Source organism: Pseudorca crassidens, chromosome 9 (assembly GCF_039906515.1).
Source record: "Pseudorca crassidens isolate mPseCra1 chromosome 9, mPseCra1.hap1, whole genome shotgun sequence".
Taxonomy (NCBI): Eukaryota; Metazoa; Chordata; class Mammalia; order Artiodactyla; family Delphinidae; genus Pseudorca; species Pseudorca crassidens.
The window spans coordinates 53,354,274-53,382,250 of NC_090304.1; the positions used below are offsets into that span (position 1 = coordinate 53,354,274).

The following is a 27,977-nucleotide window of genomic DNA, read 5'->3' on the forward strand; positions in this document are numbered from 1 at the left end:
GTTAATTTACATTCCTTGTTTAAAAAATAACATTTGATTAATGCTATATAGTTGACAGACCACATTCATAGTCATTGTTTAATTTGGTCTTTTCAGGAGACCTAACATGTAAGTGGTATTAGTCCCATTTTTAGATGATGAAACTGCAGTGCAGATGTTCAGTTTCTCTCAACTACTAAGGGCATAGCCCAGACTGACTGCTGGGTCTCCCAACGACAAATCCCATGGATTTTCCACACTTAAAGAGGTTGCCATAATGGACAGCGATCCAAGGACGTACCAGGGGAGCCTAGAGAAAGCAAGCTGGGCTTTGAATGCTGATTGTGCAAAACCCACATGCAGATAATTGAGATTGACTGGAAGTGTAAACATATACTGTGCAATTATCCCCATCCCTACAGTGTACAGCCTTCTGTTTTCCTGGGGTTCCACTCTGTTAGATAAACTACAATTGGACTTCATTGTTACTCTCCATATGGCCAAGAGTTATCTGCAGTGTTGATCTAAAATCCAGAAAATTTGCCCAGAAGTCAGGCAAGAACAGTACTGAAACTCCCTACTGTGGAAACAAGGAATCTAGCTGGATACAGCTGGTAAATTCAGTCCCATGGACCTTTGGGGTTTATTTTCCTTAGCAGCTGACACCATGTGTCTTTTGCATCTGTGGTGGTGCTTGGTGCTTCTGCCCATCTGGGCTCATTGAAAGTAGGGATTAAGATACGATTTTAGGGAATCTCAGGTGGCCTGGCATTCCCTGTGCATGTATGAGCTGTTACTATAAAGTCATGTGACTGGCATTTTAACAAACCTTTCAGATCTTATATATCCCAATGTATGTTGTTCCCCTCAGGTGGCCTCAGCAGGATGCTGCATAGTTTTTCCAATGATGTTGCCATTGGTGAAAACATCTCTGGAACTGTCCTCAAAGTCTAGAGACATCTAGACATCTAATGTTCGAACTGCAAAGGATGTTAATGGTCATCTATTCCAACTTCCTCCTCTTACTAAGGCAGAAGCTAAGATCCAGAACGACTCACTTATCAAGATCGCAAAGGATTTACTATATCACCTACTTTTGCTGCTTCTCAGATTTGCCTCCCTTCTTCTCGGCAAATCTTTCATCTTTGGGGTTATAGGAAAGAGAATTTTAGTTTGAAACTAGTCAGAAGCTATTTGAAGCTTCTGGAAGAGAAGGTAGGTTACCTAGGGCTTGGAGTCAGAAATGAGGTGCATCTGTAAAGCAGTCAGAGCAGTTTTCTTGGGCAGCTCATAAACAGTTTCCAAAGAGGAGTTCCAGAGATGTCTGAAGTATTTTGGCAATCACTGAGATATGTGGAACCTCCTCAGTGACTACTTTGGTGGGGAGTGTCACTTACCTGAATGTATGTATTCTGTGTTCTGTGTGTTTGTGCGTGCACACGTGCAGATGTTTGTTTAGAAAATATACATCAGTACTTTATATTCATACCACTTCAGTTTTAGGTCCTACCAGCAACATACGCCCTCCAAAGGCTGCTGGAGGGCATATTGGTGCCCAAGATAGAAGAGCTGGCACTGGTTTGTAGAGACAGGGAGGGTGACTTACTAAATGCCCTCAGAGAAGGCATCAGTTACTGCCATTTCATGGAGTTCCTTTTCGATCTTAGTAAATGTTATTGTAAGGCTAGTCTCATTGGTAGTAGCAAAGACACTTATTTTTCCACTTGTCACCTTTTTCTATATCTTCAATCATTTGAAAAACAACACTCCAGTTGGAACTGATTTTTGTTTTTGGGAAAAAGATAAATATTTTTAATAGAAAAGATATATATTTTAAATATTTCCCCAAAATAATACTTTCATTTTAAGAAATTGCTTAGCAGTAGCAACAAGTTTTAGCATCAGATGCAGAGTGAAAATTTCTTGTTAGGCAAATATTCCAACAGCTGGATCCAGCTTACTGACCACCTACTGTGGAACCTCGAATGGTACTGACAGTTGTAGTTTCCAAACTTCCAGCTGAGCAGCAGTCCTTCAAATATAGACAAAGCAGTTTAGGTTAAGGAGGGAGGAGGCTTAATCTTTAATCTTCTTGGCTTTGGAGGAGGGTAAAACCACTAAGGTATTATCTGTATTTTAGGATGCTTCCCATACTTAACAACTAAAACCTGAACACTTATTTCTGGAAAATTTCCCTCTCCTGTTGCTTGATTGTGAAGTTGGTCACAAATGGAGTTGTTGACGTGAATTCTTTGGAGAAAAAGACGAAGGAAAACGATGGGGAGGGTTTGTGAGCTAGAATGAAAGATACACTATCTCAGAAAACAAACATTTCTCACAAGTCACTGGACTCTGATTCACCATAGAAATTTCCCATGTTCTTCTAACTCTGTTCCTTGTGTATATGCTTTCTGTGTTTTTTCTTATTAAAGGGGAAGTTATGAGAGGTTGGAGGGTAGAGGTCATTCTGATGGGTAATCCAAGAAATGTAATGCCCTAAGAAGGGGGCTCTCAGCCCTTTTTTTATCAAGTGGGAAAGATACTTTGGGAACATGTTCGTGATCCGTTGATTGTATCTGCTGAAAGAAGTCACCTGGGCCTGTTGGGTTAATGTCAGATCTGGGGATTATGTATCTAGCCCTTGGCCCCTTTCATGTAATTGCCTCTTTTTAGAAGGCTTCTTGGCTGAAGCTTCCCAGGAAAACCTTTTTTAAGTGGCTTCATTTATTTTTTAAAATTTAATCTTTAAATTTTTGCCTGGAGGAAGCATTGGTGATGAATGCTTTCTGTGTGTTTTGTTCATTTCCTCTTAAAGAAAAATGCCCTTAAGAGATTAAAGCTGCTTAATTAATTGCTATGATATTACAAACAGACAAACTAAGATGGAAAGTTGCCATTGTGCTTGACTGGTGAAGCTGATGACCAAAGGCTGTGCCGTTTGTCCTTTTTGTTTCATTTGACAGATATTTCCTGAGCTTCGAACTTGTGCCAACCCTGTGCAAAGTCATGGATATAAAGATGGAAAGGACAGTCTTGCTCTTGATGAGCTCAGTGTCTACTGGAATGTATTTGAATGCATGTGTGGCTGGAGAGCTCGTTAATGGTTTCACGAAAGACCATAGTGATGATCTTGGATGGCCCGTTCAAGGTACTGTCCAGCACCCTTGAACATTTTACATACCCCCATCAGTATTTGTGAATTTGATTGCAATACTGCTCTCCATTTCTTAAGTAATTTTACCAGTGGAGAATGATTTTTCTCCTCCGGTGATTATAGGACAATAGCATCTCTTTAGGAGCTGCTTTTAGCATAAAGCCCCAAGAAATGAGGAAGGTTGTGGATCACTGACATGATCAGAGGAGGCTCACTCTCAACTTAGTAACCTACTAACCTCTTCCCCAACCAGACCTCTCACCAGAGCTGGCAGCAACTTGGGATTCCTTTCCTTTTTCCTGCGTGGCTTTCCATTGAGATGGAAGGCAAGCAGGTGAGGAAGGGAAGAAAAATGAAGGCTGGATCATAATCATAAAATGTTATGTAGCTGGAATGGGCATGGAAATTATCCAAGTCAAACTATACCCCCTGATGCCCTTTTTTTTTAAGAAATGAGGAACTTGAGGTTCAGTGCCCTGTGTCATATTTGTACTGTAGTTGTCTAGGGTCTGAATGAATAGTCCTCTAAGTTACACACACACAATCTGCTAATGAGGGGGACATCCGAATGATTGTTTTAAGTTTTTTCTTCCTGCTTTTTTCAGTTAGAATTAAAATGTACCCAGATCCCCTGAATACACACCCAGGCAGGGAAAACCCCCACAGTGAGAGTAATGTGAATGTGAAATCTTGGTAAGTGATTGGAATAGCTGTTATTTTAACTACCAAGGATTAGAACCCAACCAACCCTTCACTTTTCTTTGAAAATCAAGAACTCCTTAGGGACTTAATTTTTCTCAGCCAGCCTTTTCCTTATCAACCCAGATTGGTCTTTTGACTTGGCTTTTAGAAGTGAGTATAGCTGTTTATAAATTCTTGTGACTCAATGAGAAAGCAGGTCTTTTTTTTTTTTTTTTTGGAGGGGTGGGGGTGGGATTCTAGGAAAAGAGGATGCTGAATAGACTTTGCTCTAAAGATGATCCAGAAATGCATCTTTACACGTTATCCACAGTGGATATATACAGAAGTCACCAGTTTAGAAATTGGTTAAATTGGATGAAGGAAAAGTGCCAAGACTGAATGTGCACATTGTTCTATGTATTATCAGTATTTTTTTTTCCTAAGAAAAATATTTACACATTTTGCTTTGTGAGAAAATGCTTCCTTAATGCCTTGTCTCAGTAATTGTGGGAGGGAACCTCAAACCGGGGGCAGGCTCCCTTTCTACCTTTTCTGGTGTCTTAAGAACTAGTTGGACAAAGCCAGGGTAAGGCCAGGCTTGTTCTTCTTCCTTTCCTCTCATTTAATAAGGGGTAGATACAGGGAATGTACTCCTCAAAGATCAAGCCATGAGAGCTCAGGAGCAGCTTTGGGGCCCGGCTCCAGACAGCGGCAGCAGATTCTCCCTTGTTGGCCCTGCCCCCTCTCCAAGCTGTGCCAACAGTAGGAGCAGGGCTTTCCCTCAGTGGGTTCAACCCTTAACCTCCAGCAGAACCTTCAAGTCCTAATGAGAATGGGTAACTATGTAAAGGAAAATGATTATCTTAAATGCCAACTAATGGATTTTTTTGTCTGTGTGTGACTGATGTACTATTTACTCTTAGTTCTTCGTATAAACAGCTGTCCTTAGGGCCTTATCCCCTCCAGCCTAGAAATAGAAAATGGTTTGGATTTTGGTTTCATTCAACCTGCTGTCTGCATTAGATTGCAGAAGGGGCCCAGACCCTTGGCACTGCCATTGCTGGCTGCCTCCCCTCCAGCTCATCACAAGGAGCTTTTTGACAAAGACAGAGGACTCAGAACAGGCGTGCCCTGTCAGGGATGCTTCTGCTAAGGGATCAAATGGGATGATGTGTTGTTTAAACAATACCAAAGTGCATTCTTCAGTGCAGGCTTGCCAGGTTGAGGAGAGGCCCAAGTTGAGAATACAGTAAAGCAAACTCATGAATGTTCTGTTTCTAGTCAGTCTTATCTCTGGAGAGCAATCTCAGGCAAATCTGAGCTGAGCTTAGACTACGTGTGTTTGAGTTTGGGGCTATCTTTGCTCTGGGAGATGCCCTGTGTTGGAATGTCTTGCTTCGGCATTCAGAATGATAGGAGAACCAGTTTCTTCAGATGGTATCCCATGTGGAATAACAGAGAAAGTTAAGAGCATCTGGCCTAGATAGGTATATCCTCTTCAGGATAGTCTCATATCGGTAAAGGGCCAGCCTGGCGGGGCAGAGAGAGCAGATATACTCTGGGCCCAAAAGCAGAGTTAGGACTACTGAGGGACCTTAGGCTGATGCTTAGTCCAATGGCTAGAGCTATCCAATAGTTTTCCCAACAAAGGAAGGGACAGCCTTTGTAGGGAATGAGCGCCCTGTCACTAGATGTGCAAGCAGGAGCTGAATGATCTGTTGGGGAGATTGCAAGAGGCTTCCTACCTAGAGGCAGGGATAGGATGTTCCCAGGAGCCTTTCAGGCCTGAGAGCTTATGGTTTGATAGTGTTTCTGGCTGAAGGGAGCATTGCAAATCTCCCGAACTTGAACCTAGCGAGGTTTACAGTGTGAATGTTGGGGTGGATTCTCCTTCCTAACATTAGCAGAAGGATGATTTTGGGCCTAGAAGATCCAACGTGGTAAGTCAGCAACATGCCCCAGCACATGTGTGCTGCTGAGGGTAGCACTGTGTTTATTACCTGAATCTGTCCAGGTGCCTGTGTGAATGAGTGAGACGTAACTGACTTTGTAACTTGATATGTGTATGGGACTGTATGTGATCGTGTATGTGACCGTCTGAACTTGAATATGTGTGTCTGGTATGACCACAGCTTGGTGTAAATATGTAACTGGCCACATGTATGTGACTGTGGTTGGTTGAGTGTGATAATATGCGAACATTTGTGTCCTAATAGTCTCGCACTTGAAATACAGCAGATACTGCACCACAGACCTGTGGCTACAAGACTGTATTTCTATAATCGTCTTAATTGCACCTTAGGTTGTGGGAGTTGGTGCCTTGCTGTGGGTCCTTAATCCTTATGCCACTGCTTCCTGGACCCTGGGAACTGCAGGCCTTCTCCCCAGGCAGGCACCTCCAGGAAAGCAGCCCAGGTGACTAGGTCACACCCAGCACCCACACCCAAATGCACATCGCTGCAATTCAGCCCAGTGGCCTTCTCCTGACCCTCCTCTATAGCAGGTGCTGACTACTATGCATTCATAAGAATGGGGCAACCCCATAGGCTGCTTTGGCCAGAACTAGCTTACTTAACCTGAGTCCCGGTTGACCTTGCACAGTCCCAGGGTCTGTTTTAGAGCCACATCCCACTGTATTTGCATATGGGACTTCAGCTTATGTCCTGGATTAGAAAACCTTGGGAAACTCCATGTAAGCCCTCCCTTCAACTTGTCCCAACTTTGTGGTCATGGCCATCTAATAAGGAAATTCCCAATCCTCTCTCTCTTCCCTCTCCCCGCATTTGCCCTGACAGTGGAAAAAGCTGCCCAACAGAGAAAGCCTAGAGGCTTTTGGGGGCCTAGAGGCCTGAGTTTTGTTACCCGCCCTGCTCCCAACGCACACACGCGCACACACACACACTCACTCACTAGTGGCTGTGGGCAAGTTAGTTAACTTCTCTGAGCTTTGGATTCTGTGCTGTTTCTGTTTCATCGACCCTGTTTTCTGTCCTACTGCTTATCCCAGCTCTGTGGGATAACACAGTGTTATCACTCTGTGTGACTCAGGCAGGTTTCCCACAGGACTCTAGGGATGCGCATCAGCTGGGGTTTCTTTCCCCAGTGCGACAACCTGGCCTAGGCTCCAAAAAGGCATGAGGCCTACCTTGCTCTATGCACCCACTCTTTATTGCTGTTGGGCCAGGTGCCGGTTCCTGCCCGGCCCAGGGCGGGGCGGTCCTGACGAGCTCCCCACTCACAGCGGCCGGCGAGTGAGGCTGAGCAGAGCTCGGAGGCCCGCACCCATCCCAGGGAGCAGTCAAGGGCACGGAGCCCTTGCGGAGGGTGTGGGGCGCAGGTGGGGCGGCGCACATGGCCCTGTGCACAGCCCTAGCCTTTCGAGTCACTGGCCGTGGGCTCCTGGCAGAACTGATCCATGAACTCAAGGAAGTGGCCGAACTTCTTAGGCTGGCCCTCGCTCAATGCCAGGCGGACCTGGGGTGGTGCCGTGGCCCCGAACACCGACCGCAGTGAGCAGCGCACCAGCCGCCGGTACCGCGCACGAAACTCCTTCAGCAGCCTTTTGGCCTGCAGGTACTGCTTCTGGTTCACCAGCTGCTGCTCTGTCCGCTGGCACAGGACAGCTCCTGCACGGAGAAAAGCCGGGAGGGGCACCAAGGTCACCCTGGGTCCCACCTAGCCCAGAGCAGCGGGGACTGGGTCCAGAGCCCCTCAGAAAGTGGGAGGGGGTGGGAAGAGGATGTTAAGGGCCTGAAAATGGTCTCTCCAGTTTGGGCACTAGAAAGCCAGAGGTATCCCCTTCTGATTCTGTCTCAAGCCGTTGGTAACATGCTGTGTGACTTTAGGCAACTCTCTGCCTCACTCAGGCCTCAGTTTCTCCATCTGCACACAGGAAGGTCTGGGGCAGATGCTCTCTAAGGGCCCTTCCTGCTCCAACACAAGCCCTTTGCCTATACCAGCAGGTGAGTAAACTTCTAGATCTTGGATCCTGGCAGCTAAGGACTGGGGGTCAGAGCCGTACCTAGTGGTGCCTCAGTAATGTTCCGGGGGTCCCGCATGCGAATGAGGATGTCATCCAGCAGCTGGGCTTGAGTCTTCCGGGGGGGTGGAATAGGGATCATCTGGGTCTGACGGGAGGTAAGAGAGCACAGTGTTGTCCCAGTCTTCTACTCAGACTTTCATGGCCTCACCTCCTCATACAGTCACAATGACAGGCAGGGGAGAACTTGGGGGCACTAGGGAAAAGCATGGCTCTTTGAAGGTCCCAAGGTGACAGCCACCTCTGTACTTGTGGGGTCCTGAGGGGCAGTTCACATACACAGTGTGGTGGAAGTTTACCCGTTTCTCCTTGGGAACATAGTGTTTCTGAAGAGTGTCCAGCCTGGCCTTGCAGGAGCGGTACACGAGCGGATGTTTCAGCATGTGCTGCAAGGCCTGTGCATTCTTCTGGATTCCTAGGGCAAAAAGACAAGGTCAAGGTCCATCCCCCTCCTCCTGGATGCCTCCCCCAATTTCTTCATTCCCCATTTCATAGCAGCCCTGGGTAAAAAGATGAGGGCCTCCAAGAAGAAAACACTGTTCCCATATCCTGCCCTGATCTGTTGTGGTGCCAGAAGTTCCATCATTTGTTCAGTGAATACTTGTTTCCTATGTGCACAGATCCTGATGGAAAAATAGCATAGGAGTGGTGAAAGGGAGTGACACCAAGTAACCCATTAACCTCAGGGGGTTACACTGCAGAGAATGACACCCAACAGAGCACAGCTGAGCACCACTGCAGATTCTGTTAATACAGCAGAGTCTGAAATAAGGGGCCGGACGAGGCACTGCCTCCCTTGTCTCAAACCACACAGGGAGGATTTTGGATGTTCGCTTTGGAGATTAACTGGGCTGGGGAGGACCTTGGGAATCTGACCAGTCTGAGTGTTTGTTCATCACACCCTTCCTGGAGAGACTTTTCCAACCAAAGCAGTTGGGTCCAGACTGGCTAGAATCTCTGAACAGCTGTGATTCCCCAAAAGCCAATGAAGGTCCAGGCCAGGGGTCCTGACAAGTAGGGCTCCAAACCAGAACACCCTCAGGGGCCCTTTGACAGACATTCAGACAGAAGATGACACCCTGGCCCGGAAAAGAGGCTTGGCACCCACCTTGGCTTTGCCCTGGCTTGCTCTGGGCCATGGAAAGAGCCCCTTGCCCCGAGCCATTCTCCTCACGTACCTTTCGGCTCAGTGAAGGCTGGATCAGGCTTGGTTGTCAGCAGCTCCTCGGAGCCATGGTACTTTCTGGGGAAGGAGGCAGATGGGAGCTTCTTCTGAGTCCTCTTCACCTCTCTGGGTGCTGTGGGTGGTAGTCTTTGGTCTTTCTCCTTTATCTCTGTATCATCCCTCTGGAAGATGGAGGAAGACAGCCCACTGACCTGTGCCCCAGAAGAAAAAGAAAATGCATTCCCTTAACACTTCTGAGTTCTGTGTGGGTCCCCATACTGGGTCCTGTTATGGGCAAGAACCCAGACTGGGGTGAGAGGAAGCAGACATGAAAACAGAAATTATCATACATTGTGATAAATGCTGTCACAGGAGAGAGCACAAGGGTTCAGGGTGAGCCCACAGGAAGACCTAACCAGCCTGGGGGGCCAGGAAGCTCAATGGAGGGTTGTTGCCTTAGCCTGAGCGAAGTCTGGAAGAACCAGGAAAGCCATCCCCAGGTAGGCGGCAAGCGATGAGAAAGGAGGACTGTGGCAGGCAGGGAAGAGCATGGGCAAAGATGCAAAGTTAAGACACAGCAAAGTGCATTTGTGGGGAGTAAAATATTGGTGTGGTTGGAGGGTACCATAAAGAGATAGGCAGCTGGAGCAATAAGCAGGGCCCAGCTCAGTAAGGGCCTTTAAATGCCAAGCTGAGGGTGTTTGTTTTGTTTTTGTTTGTATTTTCTTTATCCTCACTGTAATGGCAAGCCATGGAAGAGTTTTAAAAGGGGTGAGTGAATATTGTCTGAATTCACTTTTTTAGCGTTACTGTGATGGTTATGAAACCAGTAGGAATGTTGTTACACCCTTAGTTAAAACTTATGGCTGACTAAAGAAGAAATAGAAAATCTGGGTAGACCTGTAACAAGAGATCGAATTAGTAATTTAAAAACTTCCCACAAAGAAAAGCCAAGGATCAGATGGCTTCAGTAGTGAATTCTACCAAACATTTAAAGAATTAACACCAACCCTTCATAAACTCTTCCAAAAAAAAAAAAAAAAATAGAGGAAGAGGGAACACTCATTCTCTGAAGTCAGTATTACCCTGAAACCCAAACTAGGGAAAGACATCACAAGAAAGGAAAACTACAGACCAATATCCCTATGAATATAACACAGAAATACCAACCAAATACTAGCAAACTGAACCAGCAACATATAAAAAGGATGATATGCTATGTCAAAGTGGGATTTATCCCAGGTATGCAGGGTTGATTTAACATCTGGAAATCAATTAGTGTAATATATCAATAGGTAAAGGACAAAAACCACATTTCGCAACAGACACAGAAAAAGCACTTGGCAAAATCTAACACCTCTTCATGACAAAATATTCAACAAACTAGGAATAGAAAGAAATTTTCTTGACCTGATAAAGGGCATTTATGAAAAACCCACAGTTAATCATAATGATGAAAGACTGAACGTTTGTGTGCTAAGATCAGGAGGAAAAAGACAACATTGTATTGGGGGTTATAGCCTGGGCAATTGGGGGATTGTTTTTTTCAGTCATGGTGACTCATAATTGACTGTATTGCTTAGGCCGCTAGGAAGCTCGAACTGCATTTTGGCAATAGACCTCTATTATGAGAGTGGCAGTGCACAATGTGCACATTTGAGTGACAGAATTGGCCTTGCACTTATTTCCTTTCCTGTGCATATCTTCCTTTTATCCAACTATCTCAATTATTTTTAAATACTTGTTTGTTTATACTCTGTTTTGTTCCAAGAAGGTTCTGATTTAGTTCATAAAGATACTTTTATATTGTACGAATTTGTATGTCACTATAAGTCATGCGTGGAACACGTAAGAGATGAATAGAGAGTTAGATAATTTATGGGTGGATATACATCTTGGAAAGATCTGGCAGATTGGAGGGGCAAGACTGGAGGCAGGAAGATGGGAGGATAATAATATTACAATAATAAAGTTCAAGGGGGCCCTACCAACTCCTCCAGCCTAAACTTCCCTTTTCCTACATGTCACCTTTCTACTGTATTTACACTGAATCATTCATCGTTCTGTATGTACCATTTTAATTTCCTTCCTCTGTACCCTGCTTCATGCTGCTCACTCTGCCTACAGTGTCCTTGCTGCCCAGCTCTTCACCTTGTTAACTCCTACTCAGCCTGCAAAGCTCAGCTCATTTGAACTGCTTTTAGGAAGCCCTCCTGGTCTAGGACAAAGGTATCCCTCCTTCCTCTAGGCTCCCAGCCCCTGAGTTTTCCTCAGTCTCAGCACTGACTGCATGCATTGTTCCTGTCCATCTCCCCTATTAGACTGAGGACACCCTGAGGGCAGGACCCATGTCTCATCCATCTGTGCTCCCAGGATTCAGATGCAGCATCAGAAGTGAGGTGACCTTATGCAGATAGGAAGAGGCAGCAGCAAACCCTTCCAAGAAACTGGTCTGACCAACGCCCCAGCCAAATCCCAGATGTTGTCTGTGCCACAGGACCATGACTTGTCCCCATGGCTGTCCCTACCAGTAGCCTTGGATCAGTGGAACTCCCAGAAGGGGCTTGCAGGCTCTGCCAAGGGTGCTTTCTGGTTTCCAGAACTGCCTTGTGCCTAGTTCCAGCTGCCTACAGTAGTCCAGCCGTCTAAGGGTTGGACAGGAACACATGGGAGCTGGGAACAAGTGCGCAGGGGCAGGTGGGTCCAGGTACCTGGGTCAAGAAGATGGACTCTGTGCTCTTGGTGTCCTCATCTGACGGGTGGTCTGGGCTGAGGCGGCCAGCAGCGTTGCTCCGGCGGGATGTGTCCTCACTATGCACAGTGGAGTCGGAGCAGATGGGAGGCAGTGGCACGAAGGCCCGGTGGGAGAGGAGAAGGCCCTCCGGGCCCTCGATGGGCATCTTTCGCTCCACAGAAATGGTCTTGGTGGTGGGCAGCTCTTTAGTCAACTCTGCCTCTGCTTCTAGCATCTCCTTTGAGGAAGACTTGATTGTGGTCATGGGTGGGTGATGGAGAATCAGAGGCTGCTTTGGCACCTTTGGGACTTGGGTTTTCACCTGTCATGGAAGAAGGGCTGAATTGGTTTGCTTCCTAATCAGAATCTCTCCTCCTGGATATCACCAGCCTAAGGCTAACTGGTATAGTGGTCAAAGCACTGGGTGAGGTCTCATAGGGGGAGGGAGGGGGCAAAATCACACTTATTGGGCATCTACGATGTACCCCATACATGACATGTAGTTTTATTTACACCTCAAACTACCCAGTGAATAAGTGTCCTCATTTTATAAATAAGGAAACTGGGGCTCAGAGAGGTAAAATGACTTGTCCAAGGTCACAGAGTTGTTCAGTGGCAGAGGCTCCAGGCCTCATTCTAGATGCCTGACCATATCACTCTGGCCTACAGCAGCCTCATTCCTCTGATCAAGGTGTCCCACAGTGCCCTTGACTCCCCTCGGGGACTCCTAGGAGGGCCTGGGGGAGGTGGGCCCACGTTCTCCGGAAGGCAGCAGCACCAGGCCCCTTTCAGGGTGCTAGTCCCTGCACCTCATATAAAGACCCCTATGTAAGGCAAATCTCAGGGTTTAGACCCAAGGCAATAACTTCTTTCTCACTGAACTGCTCAGCTTCCTTAGTTAGCAAAAGCCTGTCACCCTCCTCCTCTGCGTCATCTGCCAGGAGACAGCCATGGGCCCAGTTTCCCTCATCTGGGCCTAGTTCTGCTTCCCCTCCCTAGTTATACAGTGAATTGTTTTTATTCTTTGTCAAAGGTATTTGGTCCACTTATATCTATCTGTACTTTGACAGGCTATGCAGTGCAGTGGAAAGATCTCAAGCGCAGTCTATCATTTGAGCTTACAAAATGGGAGAATAGTCCCTGCCTGCCTATCTTGCAGAGTTCTCCCAAATGAGATGGTGCGCACAAATGTACCTAACAAACTAGGGAGTGTGACGGATGACTTTTATGTAATAGGATTTATAGGATTTACAAAATAGGATTTTATAAAATAGGATTCTTTTTAAGAAAATATTTCCTTTTTGAAATATGTAAAATCTCAGTGTTTAGACTTGAAGCCTGAGGGACCCAGAGTCTTTTTTCAGAACTCATGCCTCAGTGTCCAAAACACCAAGTGCCGTCATTTGCCGGCTGGTGGAGAAGGGGCCACATTTATTCCTCCCTCTCACAGGTCTGTGCTGGAGGAGTGCTGGGGACGCTCTTTCTCCATCCCACCACCACTTTCCTGAGGGAAGACTGGATAATCTGATTGGTCAGAGGTTGAGAGTCATTGGACCCTGTGTCCCAGATGGGCTGGACTGCTGCGCATCAAGGGCAGGCCATTTTATCTTCCATTTGTGTTCTCACACATAGAGGCCTCATACAATTTTTTGGTTACACGTTGGGTGGGTCTCCATTTTCCCCCTGTCTTGTCTATGCCTAGTATGAGGGAGGGCCAGCAATCTTGGTCTATGTAACTGAGTGAGTAAAAGGCTGTACATCCAGCCCATCTCTGGGAGCACACAGGGAACATGTAGGCATCTCCAACCTGCCTGCAGGCCACACAACACTCTCCAGTCTAGCCTGCATTGGAGGTTAGATGGTGTTTGCCTAGATTCACAAAGCATTGATGTGCTTCTCATTCGGCCACTGATACTTGGTGTTTATCCTCTACTAGTTGGAACTGTAACGGTGCCCCTGGACCCCAACACTACCTTTTAACAAATAAGTTATTTCACCTCTCTGAGCCTGTTTCCTTGTCCATGGTGAGGGTTACAGGGTAGCTGTGTGCAAGTTCTCAGCATGGGTGTTCTGTACGTGGGAGACAGGATTATGTACTTAGCATCCGGCTCACTGATTGTGCCCTTTCCCAGCTGGCTGATGGGAAGGGAAGTAGCAGGATCCTTAGAGGAGGCAACAGACAAGGGGAAAGATGATGGAAACCCTCTGAATTTCTATTTCTGGTTTTACATGCTGCTCTGGTCCTCTGAGGGCTCAAGACAAGAGCTTGGCTGTACAGAAGCAGACTGGGGTTGCGGGGGGCGGCATTGGGCAGGGAATAACTAATTAACTTTCGGGACCAGCAATGCCAAGTCCAGCTTTTGGCTATAGGAAGATTGAAGTTCAGGAGGGAGCAGCATTTCACAGAAATTTCTGAAATCCTTCAGATGAAAGAGGGATTTGACTTACTTTACGGCATCCCAGAAGGCCAATCTAAGACCACTAGCTGGGGGAGGTACTGAGGGAGCAGACTGCTCTCAACGGTAGGAAACGCTTCCTAAGATTCAGGCAGGAGATGTGTATTCTAGGCCTGGTGCAGCCATTCACGATTACCACAGGTGACTATAACCTGCATTCGTAGGGGTTTGGGGAGTTTATAAAGTGTTTTTATATCTGTTGCTTCATCCAGTCCTCTCAGCAGCTCTGAGAGGTTTTAGAGTTGAGAAGCTGAAGCTCAGAGAGTGGAAATCTTGCCCAAGTTCAGGCAGCTAGAAAAATGATGGAGCCAGACTCTCACCCGGGTCTTCTGACTGATTTCTCTCCACTTCTCCAGTGTCTTCTCTGGACCTCAGTTTCTCTGTAAAATTAGGGGGTCAGACTCAATGCCCTCCCCGGCTCCTCCCTACTCTGACTTTTGGGTCTCTGACTGGCTGTCTTGTCTCTCCTGGGTATATCTGTATGTAAGAGAGCGAGGGAAGGAGAAGACAAAACTGCGGCTACAAACCTAACAGAGGGATCCCAGATATTGTGGGAGGGAGCAGCTCTGCTGTCAGGTTGGTCTGCAGGCATTAAAATAGGCTCCACTCCCCCTGGGCTTGGAGGGTCCTGCCTTTGAAGGCTTACCTTCCGAGAGTCCTTCCGAGGCATCAAAATGTGACGCTTAGCCTTTACCATCTTCCTTCGAATTAAGTGGATTCCCAGCTGCTCCTGGAGGAAGCTTTTTAGCAGTGGAGGGACCCCTGGAGCCATGGTGGGAAAATAAGATTACTATTAGCTAACATTTTACTGGGGGCTTCTGTGTGCCAGGCACTGTTCATGTACATGTATAAACTTACTTAATTCTCGCACGAGCTCTAGGAGGTAGGTACCTATATTATGCCCATTTGACAGGTGAGGAAACTGAGGCACAGAGAGGTTAAGGAATTTGTCCAAGGCAATGAAGACAGTGTAGAGTAGAGATTAGAATACCCTAGTGTCACTCCAGGGCCCAGGATTCTAAAATGCCTCCAGCTGCTGCATCTTGGACAGTGGGTTCCAGTACTGACAGAGCATCTACTGCATTCAGCGTGCTCTGGGTGGAGAGGGCTCAGCAGTTCGGCCTCCCACTCCTCCCTAACTGGGAAGTGGGGAGTGAGGTCACAACAGACCTGTCCCACAAAGCAAAGTGTCATTATAGAGCCCATGCAGGATCTAGATAATTCTGTACTCCATTCCCAGCACTGCCTCTTTGTTGCTGTGTGACCTTGGGTAGATTGTGACCCTCTCTGATCCTCAGTTTCATCTACTGTGCACGGGGACAAAAATGCCCACTTCACAGGTTTGCTGTCAGGATGAGTTAGTGCAGAGCATGTGCTCAAGAGGTCTCTGTTGTTTTCTACAGCCCCCAATGCACTATGAACCTTGTCCACCCACGACACAGAGCAGGGCTTAGCCCTGAGGTAGGGATGAGGAGGCCCACATTGCTTCTTGGAGACTGGGTTCAGGGGGCAGGTTTGTGGGTACCATACCTCGTGTATGGGCCACCAGAGGGTTGTTATGAAAGATGAGCTTGCAGAGAGATGGGAAGAGAGCTACCGGCAGAATGGCATCTTCCTTTGCAATCTGTAAGGAATGCGGGAGAGCATCAGATCAACACCGCCCTCACCTCTGCCCAAATGCTTCAAGGCCCCACAATGCAGGGCTGCATGCTTGCTAGGTCTGGGGCGAGGGTGGGGCTGGAGGGGTTAGGCTGCTAGGGACAGGACTTACTGCTGGGCAGTGTCTTATCCTGCAGTTTCACCTGTTCACTCTCAGAATACCTTTGCCCCTCCTGTTCAAAATTCCACCATCTGTTTCACATTTGAAAGGTAAGAATTTTTTTCCCTTCTCCACACTGGATAAGTAGCTTATACCAAATATTAAGGATGCTGGTGACAAAATAATAAGAACAAATACATTTAGTACTTGTCTCCCAAGGAGGCTAGAAATTTGGCAAGGCGTGGACTTTGACTTCAGGATATATTTTGTCTGACACTTCACCTTCCTCAGTGCAACCTCTACACACCCGGTCAGTCTGTCAACAGCACTGATAGTCTCTTTCACTAAAGCCTGTTCTGGGGAGGGATAGGGAACAGGAGGTCAGGGGGACACACGCATCTAAGGGATAAGCAGAGCCAGTGGGGTAAGGGAGACCTTGTGGCTGTCTGGGGCCCCGACGCCACACTACCCCTATGAGGCCAGCCTCTGAAGGGCAAGAAAAATACACAGTCCTTGTTGAGAAGAGTGGCTGGAACATCTGGGGACAACCTTGGGCAGGGTGTCTATTAGCAATGAAATAGTATCAGAGGGGCCAGGAGCTGGGCAGTGGCCTTTCGGATGCCTAGACACACTGAAAGGTATTGAGTCAGATTTGTGACCCACAGATAGCACTAAGGGCTGGGAGTGGGATGGTATTTCAATCTGACTTCCTCTGGAGCCACACTGGGTAGCAGTAGGTGCTCACGGGGCAATTACCTATTCATTTTCTTTCATTTTGGTTCCTTCAGTCAACAAATATTTACTGAATGACTACATGTACCAAGCACTGGGTTGGGACTGAGCAAAACAGATACAATTCCTATCCCCGAGGAACAGTACCTAGTGGGAAACAAGCACAGAAGAAACAGTAACACAAAGGAACATGAATTTACAACAGTGATTACTGCCACAAAAGAGAGGCGCATGAAGGACTAGGGTGATTTGACCTAGTCACAGAGGTAAGAGAAGGCGTCCCTGAGATCTGAAGGACGGGCAGGAGGTAATCAGTGAATGCAGCGGGGGACGTAGTATGTGTCAAAGAAATCTCTGGGTTAACCGAAGCCATTCCCTCTACTTTCTGGGCACACAGCTAGACTGTTTCTTCCTGCCTCCTAGGCAGCTAGATTTGGGCATATGACTCAGTTCTAGCCAATGCACCTGGGTGGAAGTGATAAATGCCGTTTCCAGGTACAGCCCATTCAAAACCTCCTGTAGGATCCTCTACATCTCTCACCACCCTCCCCTCACTCAATCATCTATCCACCAGTTGCATAGGATCCAATAAAGTACTCTTAAGGTCCCATGGGATGACAGAGCCATAGCCAGAAGGGACCTGGCTCTCTAAAGGATCATGTGGAAGGCCACCTACCAACCAGGAATATCCACAATAGATTTTGTAAAAGCAAGAAATAAACTTGTGTGTTCAGTCATTGACATTTTTAAGTTTGTCGCAGCAGCTAGTATTAAACTTACTCTAATGCAGAGAGGAAATGTTCCATACAAAGAGAAGAATGTGTGAAAGGTCTCACAGCAAAGAGGAGGAATGCCTGTTGGAAGGATTTAAAGAAGGCTAGTGTGACTAAAAGCAGAGGGAAAGGGTGGCTGGTGCAGAACGAGGCTGGGGGTGCAAGGATGGGCCAGACCAAAGATTAAACCCATGAGATGAAGTTTTAGAAATATGAGGACCTAGGCTAGTGCTTCAGGAGGGGGATCCAGATGGTAGAGTAAGAGGATGTGGAGCTCAGCTGACCCCACAAACACATCAAAACCACATCTACATGCAGAACAGTTCTCATGGAAAACTAACTGGAAATTGGCAGAAGAACTCCTAAACGACCAAGGCTGCAAGAAAGATTCCCACGTAATCAGGTAGGACAGAAGGAAAGCACTTGGTCAGGACCTGTGCCCCGGGGAGGGGACTAAGAGGAAAAGGGAGATCGCATGGGTGGGGAGTGAGCGGGTTGAGCCACAGACAGAGTGTCCCCGGAGGGGACGAGGGGTCCTGCAGGGAGGAGAAGTGCTGGGACAGATAGAAAGGCTGAGGAAGCCTAGACTCCACTTGGGAGGAGGGCACAGGTGCAGGCTCACCCCCAGACAGGGTGGAGAGAGGTTTGCCTAGCAGCTGCCGCCGCACCGCACCCCCCAATGCGAGCCGAGAGAACCCCCCCAGTGCCGCTCTTCCATGCCACAGCCTGGCACGGGATCTAGGGCAGTCAGGTCTTGGGAAAAGACTCCATCTAGGGTTGCAGAGGTGGCTCGGGGGGCCTGGGGTGTGGTCTAGGTGGGCGGTGGCAGCCACTGTCGCACTTACTCAAATAGCACTACAGAAGCAGCCCAACTTCCGACAGCTGCGCAGAGCTTCAATTCCTGAACCAAAACACTGTGATCCCCAGTCCCAGCCTAGGGAAGGCTCCAGCCCTGACCACTCTATGCCACAACCTTGCACTGGATCTGGGCCAACCATAACGGGGAAAAGATGTGACCTTGGGCTGCAGCTGAGTGGAGCTGCAGACGCCTACACAGGAGGAGCACCGGACCTCTATAAGGGCACAAGCCCCGTGTACTTCAGCACTCCCTTCCTTCAGGGCAAGGCCCCAGTGTGGGGAGAAGGGAAACACACACTTAAAGGGAAAGGAGCCAGCTCAAGCTGGACCCTCAGGGCTTCTGCTCCAGCAACTAGGCAGCAGGCCCCACCCCCAACAGAGTGACGGTGGCCACTGAGCAGAGGGGAAGTCCTGCCTCACACTCTGCTGGAGGCTCTAGCTAATCCAACACCAGCCACACCCTCATCTTAGTGGCCAGCACACCCTGAGGAAAGACGTGGCTGCCATCCACATCAGATCCAGCCATCACCCCAAAGACACTGGGTACACCCAGTCTACATATGGATGCTCCCACATAAAGACATCCATTCAAGACCGGGGATTGGCCAAGATGGTAGAGTAGAAAGACCCTAAGCTCACCCCCTCTCACAGGCACACCAAAATCACAATTATTTACGGAACAGCCATTGATGAAAAGGACCAGAAGCTAACAGAAATGGTCTTCTATGCCTAAGGATATAAAGAAGGAACCACAATGAGATGGGTAGGAGGGATGGAGTTGCAACATAGTCAAGTCCCATACCCTTGGGTGGCAACCCACAAACAGGAGAAAAATGACAATTGCAGAGGTTCTCCCAAAGAAGTGAGAGGTCCAAGCCCTACACTGAGCTCCCCAGACCAGGGCTTCTGCACTGGGAAGATGAGCCTCCAGAGCATCTGGCTTTGAGGGCCAGCAGGGCTTACTTTAGAGAGTCCCAGAGGGCTGGGGGAGATAGAGACCCCACTCGTAAAACACACGAATATCTCACACTCCGGGACCCAGGGCAGATGCAGTAATTTGGTATGAGCCTGGATGAGACCCATCTGCTGATCTTGAAGTCTCCTGGAGAAGCAGGATGCAACTGGAGCTCACCCTGGGGACATACACAGTGGTGGCAGCCATCTGGGGAGCTCATTCTGCCATGTGGACACTGGTGCTGGCAAGCGCCATTTTAGAATCCTCCCTCTAGCCTTATTAGTCCCAGGATGCAGTGATGCCCTGGTTCAACAGTCTGTAGACATCAGTACTGGGAGGCCTCAGGCCAGGCAACTAACTGGGAAAGGACACAGCCCTACCCACAAGCAGACAGGCTGCCTTAAGAACCCCTGAGCCCACAGCCACACCTGGACATGGCCCTGCCCACCAGAGGGCCCAGGACCTGGCCCCATACACCAGGGTGCAGGCACTAGACCTGAGGCACTGGGAACCAGCTGCACCTACCAGTGGACAGGCCCCAGCCCCATAATCCCTTGTACCCAGCCCCACCCTCCAAGGATCCTGCTCTAGCCTCAGCCCATTTTTACCCACCAGTGGGCAGAGAGCAGCCATAAGAAAACCACAGCCCCCCAGTCTGCAGACATGGCCTGCCCAATAGCAAGTCAGACCCTGCCCTGGGACCTGCTGGACCGTGGCCCTGCCCACCAGAGAACCTGGTCTAGCGTCAGACCCAGCTTTGCCCACCAGCAGGCAGACACCAGCCACAAGAAAACCACAGCCTTGCAGCCTGCAGAACCAGCCCACCCACTAGGAGGCCATATCCTGCCCTGGGAATGGCTGGGCCCTGGCCTGCCCACTAGCAGGCCGACATGCACTTCAGGATACCCCAGACCCCACAACCAACTGTGTTAGGAATCGGCCCACCCACCAGCAATCTGACACCACCTCTAGGACCTCTGCGCCCTGCAACCAGACCCCAGGAAACATCTCTGTCCACCAGTAGTCCAGGACTAGCCCCAGAACCTTCCTTCACCCACCAGTGGACACACAATAGACTGAGGTCTCCTGGACCCTGATTCTGCCCACCAGTAAGCTGAACCCAGGGCACCCCAAGGTTCTGCAGTCAGCCACCTCATGACTGGGTCCTATGAACCAGTGACAGGCAGCCTCCACACAAGGCAGGGTCTGGCAATCAACAGGACCGGGGACCAATCAAGTCTAGCAGACCACCCACATGCTCACACACAGTCAGCCTGCCACAGAAGATCCACACAGCATACACAGCTCTGGTGATGAGAGGGTAGTGTACTGCTGGGACACAGAGGACATCTCCTACAGAAGGACACTGCTCCAAAGCCGGGAAACAGAACCAACCTGCCAAATCCATAAAAATAAAAACAGCAACAGGCAAAATGAGGTGAAATAGGAACATGTTCCAGATGAAGGAACAAGCGAAAACCTCAGAAGAAAAACTAAGTGGAGATAGGCAATCTACCTGAGAAAGAGTTCAGGGTAATGATCATAAGGATGATAAAAGAACTTGGACAAAGAATGGATGCAAAGAGAGAGAAGTTAGAAGTTTTTAAACAAAGAATTAGAAAATATAAAGAATAAACAAAGATGAAGAATGCAATAACTGAAATGAAAACACTATGAGGAATCAATAGTAGACTATATAACACAGAGGAAGAGATCAGTGAGCTGGAAGACAGAGTAGTGGAAATCACTGCCACTGAATAGAAAAAAAGACAAAGAAATGAAAAGAAATGAGGAGAGTTAGAGGCCTCTGGGACCACATCAAGTGCACAAATATCTGCACTATAGGGGTCTCAGAAAGAGAAGAGAAAGAGGCTGAGAACAACTGAAGACATAATAGCTGAAAACTTGCCTCACTGGGAAAGGAAACAGACATCCAAGTTCAGGAAGCACAGAGAGTCCCATACAGGATTAACTCAAAAGAGGAATACATCAAGACACATTGTAACTAAAATGACAACAATTAAAGAGAATACAAGAAGCAGCAAGGAAACTCCTATAAAGCTATCAGCTGATTTTTCATCAGAAAATCTGCAGGCCAGAGTTCAGAGTAAAGATTGTAAACGTGATCAAAGAACTTGGGAGGACAATGGATGCACAGAGGGAGAAGTTAGTTTTTTTAAAAAAGAGAAAATATAAAGAACAATCAAACAGAGGTGAAGAATACAATAACTGAAATGAAAAATACACTAGAAGGAATCAATAGTGGTACGGAAGAACAGATCACTAGAATTTGAGATCAGCAACTTAATACAATCACACACACACACACACATATATATATATATATATATACACATCTACATATATATAGAGAGAGAGAGGGAGAGGGAGAGGGAGAGAGACTGCTATACAAAAACTTCATGGTAACCACAAACCAAAACCTGTAATAGATATACACACAAAAAAGAAAAAGGAATTCAAACATAAAACTAAAGATGGTCATCAAATCACAAGAGAGCAAAAGAAGAAAGGGAAAAAAAGACCTATGGAAACAAAAACAAAACAATTAACAGAATGGCAGTAAGAACATACGTATCAATAATTACCTTAAATGTAAATGGGCTAAATGCTCCAACCAAAAGACAACGAGTGGCTAAATGGTTAAAAAAACAAGACCTGTATATATGCTGCCTATAAGAGACTTATATTAGATCTAGAGACACATGCAAACTGAAAGTGAGGGGATGGAAAAAGGTATTCCATGCACATGGAAATCAAAAGAAAGCTGGAGTAGCAATACTCATATAGACAAAATAGACTTTAAAATAAAGACTGTTACAAGAGACAAAGAAGGACACTACATAATGATCAAGGGATCAATCCAAGAATATATAACAATTGTAAATATATATGCATGCAACATAGGAGCACACCAATGTATAAGGTAAATGCTAATAGCCATAAAAGGAGAAATCGATAGTAACACAATAATAGTGGGGGACTTTAACACCCCACGTACATCAATGGACAGATCATCCAGATAGAAAATCAATAAGGAAACACAGGCCTTAAATAACACATTAGATCACATTGACTTAATTGATATTTATGGAACATTCCATCTGAAAGCAGCAGAATACACATTCTTCTCAAGTGCACATGGAACATTCTCCAAGACAGATCACATGCTGGGCCACAAAGCAAGCCATGGTAAATTTAAGAAAACTGAAATCTTATCAAGCATCTTTTCCGACCACAACGCTGAGATTAGAAATCAACTACAAGAAAAAAAAACTGTAAAAAACACAAACACTTGGAGGATAAATAGTATGCTACTAAACAACCAATGGATCACTGAAGAAATCAAAGGTGAAATTAAAAAAATACCTAGAGACAAATGAAAATGAAAACACGACAATCCGAAACGTATGGGACTCAGCAAAAGCAGTTAGAAAAGGAAAGTTTATGGCAATACAGTGTTACCTCAGGAAATAAGAAAAAATCTCAAACAACCCAAACTTACACCTAAAACAACTAGAGAAAGAAGAACAAACAAAACCCAAAGTTAGTAGAAGGAAAGAAATCATAAAGATCAGAGCAGAAATAAATGAAACAGAAATGAAGAAAACAATAGAAAAGATCAAAGAAACTAAAAGTTGGTTCTTTGAAAAGAAAAACAAAATTAATAAAACTTTAGCCAGACTCATCAAAGAAGGAAGGGAGGGGACTCAAATCAATAAAATCAGAAATGAAAAAGAAGTTACAACTGACACCACAGAAATACAAAGGATCATAAGAGACTACTACAATAAACTACGTGACAATAAAATGGACAACCTAGAAGAAATGGACAAATTCCTAGAAAGGTACAATCTTCCAAGAGTGAACCAGTAAGAAATACAAAATATGAACAGACCAATTACCAGTACTGAAATTAAAACTGTGATTTTAAAAAGTCCAACAAACAAAAGTCCAGGACCAGATGGCTTCACAGGCAAATTCTATCAAACATTTAGAGAAGAGTTAACACCAATCCTATGAAACTATTCCAAAAAATTGCAGAGGAAGGAACACTCCCAAACTCATTCTGTGAGTTCACCATCACCCTGATACCAAAACCACACAAAGATATGACAAAAAAAGAAAATTACAGGCCAATACCACTGATGAACAGAGATGAAAAAATCCTTAACAAAATACTAGCAATCCAAATCCAACAATAAAAGGATCATACACCATGATCAAGTGGGGTTTATCCCAGGGATGCAAGGATTCTTCAATATACACAAATCAATCAGTGTGATACACCACATCAACAGATTGAAGAATAAAAACCATATGACCATCTCAATAGATGCAGAAAAAGCTTTTGACAAAATTCAACACCCATTTATGATAAAAACTCTCCAGAAAGTGGGCATAGTGGGACTGTACCTCAACATAATAAAGGCCATATATGACAAACCCACAGCTAACATCATACTCGAAGGTGAAAAGCTGAAAGCATTTCTTCTAAGATCAGGAACAAGACAAGGATGTCCACTCTAGCCACTTTTATTCAACATAGTTTTGGAAGTCCTAGCTACGACAGTCAGAGATGAAAAGAAATAAAGGGAATCCAAATTGGAAAGGAAGAAGTAAAACTGTCACCATTTGCAGCTGATGCAATAGTACATACAGAAAATCCTAAAGACACCACCAGAAAACTATTAGCGCTCATCACTGAATTCAGTAAAGTTGCAGGATATAAAATCAACATACAGAAATCTGTTCCATTCCTACACATTAACAATGAACTATCATAAAGAGAAATTAATGAAACAATCCCATTTACCATCACATCAAAACGAATAAAATATCTAGGAATAAACCTACCTAAGGAGGCAAAAGAACTGTATTCGGAAAAGTATAAGACACTGATGAAAGAAAAAGAAGACAACAAACAGATGGAAAGATATACCGTGTTCTTGGATTAGAAGAATCAATATTGTTAAAATGACCATACTACCAAAGGCAATCTACAGATTCAATGCAATCCCTATCAAGCTATCAATGGACACGGGGGGGGGAAGGGGAAGCTGGGACGAAGTGAGAGAGTAGCATTGACATATATACACTACCAATTGTAAAGTGGATGGCTAGTGGGAAGCTGCTGCATAGCCCAGGGAGATCAGCTTGATGCCTTCTGATGACCTAGAGGGGTGGGATAGGGAGGGTGGGAGGGAGACTCAAGAGGGAGGGGATATAGGGATATATGTATACATATAGCTGATTCACTGTGTTGTACAGCAGAAACTAACACAACATTGTAAAGCAATTAAACTCCAATAAGGATATTAAAATTCAAAAAAATATGAACGGCATTTTTCAAAGAACCAGAACAAACTATATTAAAATTTGTATTGAAACACAAAAGAACCCAAATAGTCAAAACAATCTTGATAAAGAATAACAGATCTGGACGAATCATGCTCCCTGACTTCAGACTATATTACAAAGCTACAATGTAATCAAAACATGGTACTGGCATAAAAAGAGACATCAATGCAACAGTAGAGAGAGTCCAGAAAAAAAAACATGCACTTATGATCAATTAATCTATGACAAAGGAGGCAAGAATATACAATGGAGAAACGATAATCTCTTCAAATAAGAGGTACTGGGAAAACTGGACAGCTAACTTAAAAGAATGAAGTTAAAACGTTCGCGAACACCATATACAAAAATAAAGTCAAAATGGATTAAAGACCTAAATGTAAGACTGGATACTGTAATACTTTTAGAGGAAAACAAAGGCAGAACAGTCTTTGACATAAATCATAGCAATATTTTTTTGGATCTGTTTCCTAAACCAAAGGAAATAAATGCAAAAATAAACAAATGGAACCTAATTAAACCTAAAAGTTTTTGCACAGCAATAGAAGCCATTGAAAAAAGGAAAAGACAACCTCCTGAGTAGGAGAAAATGATATGACCAATAAGGGATTAATATCCAATATATATATAAATAGCTCATACAACTCAACATCAAAAAAACCAAACAGCCTGATTAAAAAATGGGCAGAAGAACTGAAGACATTTTTCTAAAGAGCAAATGCAGATGGCCAACAGGCCCATGAAAAGATGCTGAACACTGCTAATCATTAGGGAAATGCAAATCAAAACCACAATGAGATATCACCTCAAACCTCTCAGAATGGCTATCATCAAAAAGAACACAAATATAACAATTGTTGGAGAGGATGTGGAGAAAAGACAACCCTCATACACTGTTGGCGGGAATGTAAACTGTACAGCCACTGTGGAAAACAGTATGGAGGTTTCTCAAGAAACTTAAAATAGAACTACCATTGACCAAGCAATTCTACTCCTGGGTAAATATCTGAAAAAAACAAAAGCACTTATTTGAAAAGGTACATGCATCCCAGTGTTCATAGCAGCATTGTTTACAACTGGCAAGACATGGAAGCAACCTAAGTGACCATCAACAGATGAATGGATAAAGAAGACGTGGTATACACACACACACACACACACACACACACACACACACACACACACACAATGGACTAATACTCAGCCATAAAAAAGAATGAAATCTTGCCATTTGCAGCAACATGGATGGACTTGGAGGGTATTATTTTAAGTGAAGTAAGTCAGAGAAAGACAAATGCTGTATGATATCACTTAGTTGTGGAATCTAAAAAATACAGGAAACTAGTGAATATAATAAGAAAGAAGCAGACTTACAGATATAGAAAACAAACTAGTGGTGACCAACGGGGAAAGGGAAGGGGGAAGGGGCAATATAGGCGTAGAGAAGAAAGATGTACAAACTATTAGGTATAAAACAAGTTCCAAGGATATACTGTACAACACGGGGAATATAGACATTACTTTATAGTAATTATAAATGGAGTACAACCTTTAAAAACTATGAATCACTGTATTGTACATCTCTAACATATAATATTGTACAGCAACTATATTTCAATTAAAAAAATTTTTTAATCACATCCAAAAATACCTAGGAATAAACTTATCCAAGGAAGTGAAAGCCTCTATTTGGAAAACTGTAAAACATGGATGAAGGAAATTAAAGATGATTCAATGAAATGGAAAGATATCCCATGCTGGAGGATAGGAAGATTTTAGTATTGTTAAAATGGCCATACTACCCAAAGCAATCTACATATTTAATGCAATCCCTATCAAAATACCCATTACTTTTTCCAGAGAACTAGAAGAAATAATACTAAAATACACAAAAGACCCAGAATTGCCAAAGCAGTCCCGAGGAAAAGAACAAAGCTGGAGGTATAACCCTCCCAGACTTCAGACTATACTATAAAGCTATATAGTAATCAAAAACAGCATGGTGTTGACACAAAAACAGACACATACATCAATGGAACAGAATAAAAAACTGAGAAATAAAGCCACACACCTACGGTCAATTAATCTATGACAAAGGAGGCAAGAATATAAATGGAAAAAAGACAGTCTCCTCAGTAAGTGGTGCTGGGAAAACTGGACAGCTACATGTAAAAAAATATATATATATATTAGAACATTCTCTTGGGAACTCCCTGGCAGTCCAGTGTTTAGGACTCCATGCTTTCACTGCCAAGAGCCCAGGTTCAATCCCTGGTCAGGGAACTAAGATCCCGCAAGCTGCGCAGCGCAGCCAAAAAAAGAACATTCTCTTACACCATATACAAAACTAAACTCAAAATGGTTTAATCACCTAAATGTAAGACCTGAAATCATAAAAGTCCTAGAAGAGAACATAGGCCGAACACTCTTTGACATAAATTATAGCAATATTTTTTTGCATCACTTTCCTAAGGCAAAAGAAATAAGAGCAAAAATAAACAGATGGGACCTAATAAAACTTAAAAGCTTCTGCATAGCAAAGGAAACCACTGACAAAGCAAAAAGGCAATCTGTGGAATGGGGGAAAATATTTGCAAATGATTCAACTAACAAGGGGTTAATATCTAAAACATACAAACAGCTCATACAACTCATTATCCAAAAACCCCAAATAATCCAATTGAAAACTGGGCAGAAGATTTGAATAGATATTTTTCCAAAGACATACAGATGGCCAACAGTCACATGAAATATGCTCAACATCGCTAATAGAGTAATGCAAATCAAAACAATGAGATATCACCTTACATCTGTCAGAATGGCTATCATCAAAAAGTCTACCATGGGACTTCCCTGGTGGCGCAGTGGTTAAGAATCTGCCTGCCAATGCAGGGGACGTAGGTTCAAGCCTGGTCTGGGAAGACCCCACATGCTGCAGAGCAACTAAGCCCGTGCACCGCAACTACTAAGCCTGTGCTCTAGAGCCAGTGAGCCACAACTACTGAAGCCTGCATGCCTAGAGCCCATGCTCTGCAACAAGAGAAGCCACCACCATAAGAAGCCCGTGCACCACAACGAACAGTAGCCCCTGCTCACTGCAACTAGAGAAAGCCTGCGTGCAGCAACGAAGACCCAACACAGCCATAAATAAATAAATAAATAAATAAATAAATAAATAAATAAATAAAAATTTACAAATATTAAAAAAAAGTCTACCAATAACAAATGTTGGAGAAGATGTGGAGAAAAGGGAACCCTCGTATACTATTGGTGGGAATGTAAACTGGTGGTATTACTCAGCTATAAAGAAAATGAA

General features: G+C 45.1%; 1 protein-coding gene across 10 annotated transcripts in view; it reads right to left on the bottom strand.

Moving 5' to 3' along the window:
• Nucleotides 1-6,964: 6,964 nt before the first annotated feature.
• XRRA1 (X-ray radiation resistance associated 1) overlaps nt 6,965-27,977 on the bottom strand; it is a 100,217-nt gene continuing 79,204 nt past the window's right edge. For all 10 annotated transcript variants that reach the window (XM_067750338.1, XM_067750335.1, XM_067750336.1 and 7 more), the window contains 7 exons: nt 15,739-15,832; nt 14,855-14,970; nt 11,730-12,074; nt 9,032-9,230; nt 8,153-8,268; nt 7,836-7,941; nt 6,965-7,440 (listed from right to left, as the gene is read on the bottom strand). In XM_067750338.1, coding sequence (XP_067606439.1) covers nt 7,184-7,440; nt 7,836-7,941; nt 8,153-8,268; nt 9,032-9,230; nt 11,730-12,074; nt 14,855-14,970; nt 15,739-15,832 — 1,233 coding nt within the window. In that variant the 3' untranslated portion in view covers nt 6,965-7,183. The remainder of the gene's footprint in view (nt 7,441-7,835; nt 7,942-8,152; nt 8,269-9,031; nt 9,231-11,729; nt 12,075-14,854; nt 14,971-15,738; nt 15,833-27,977) is intronic.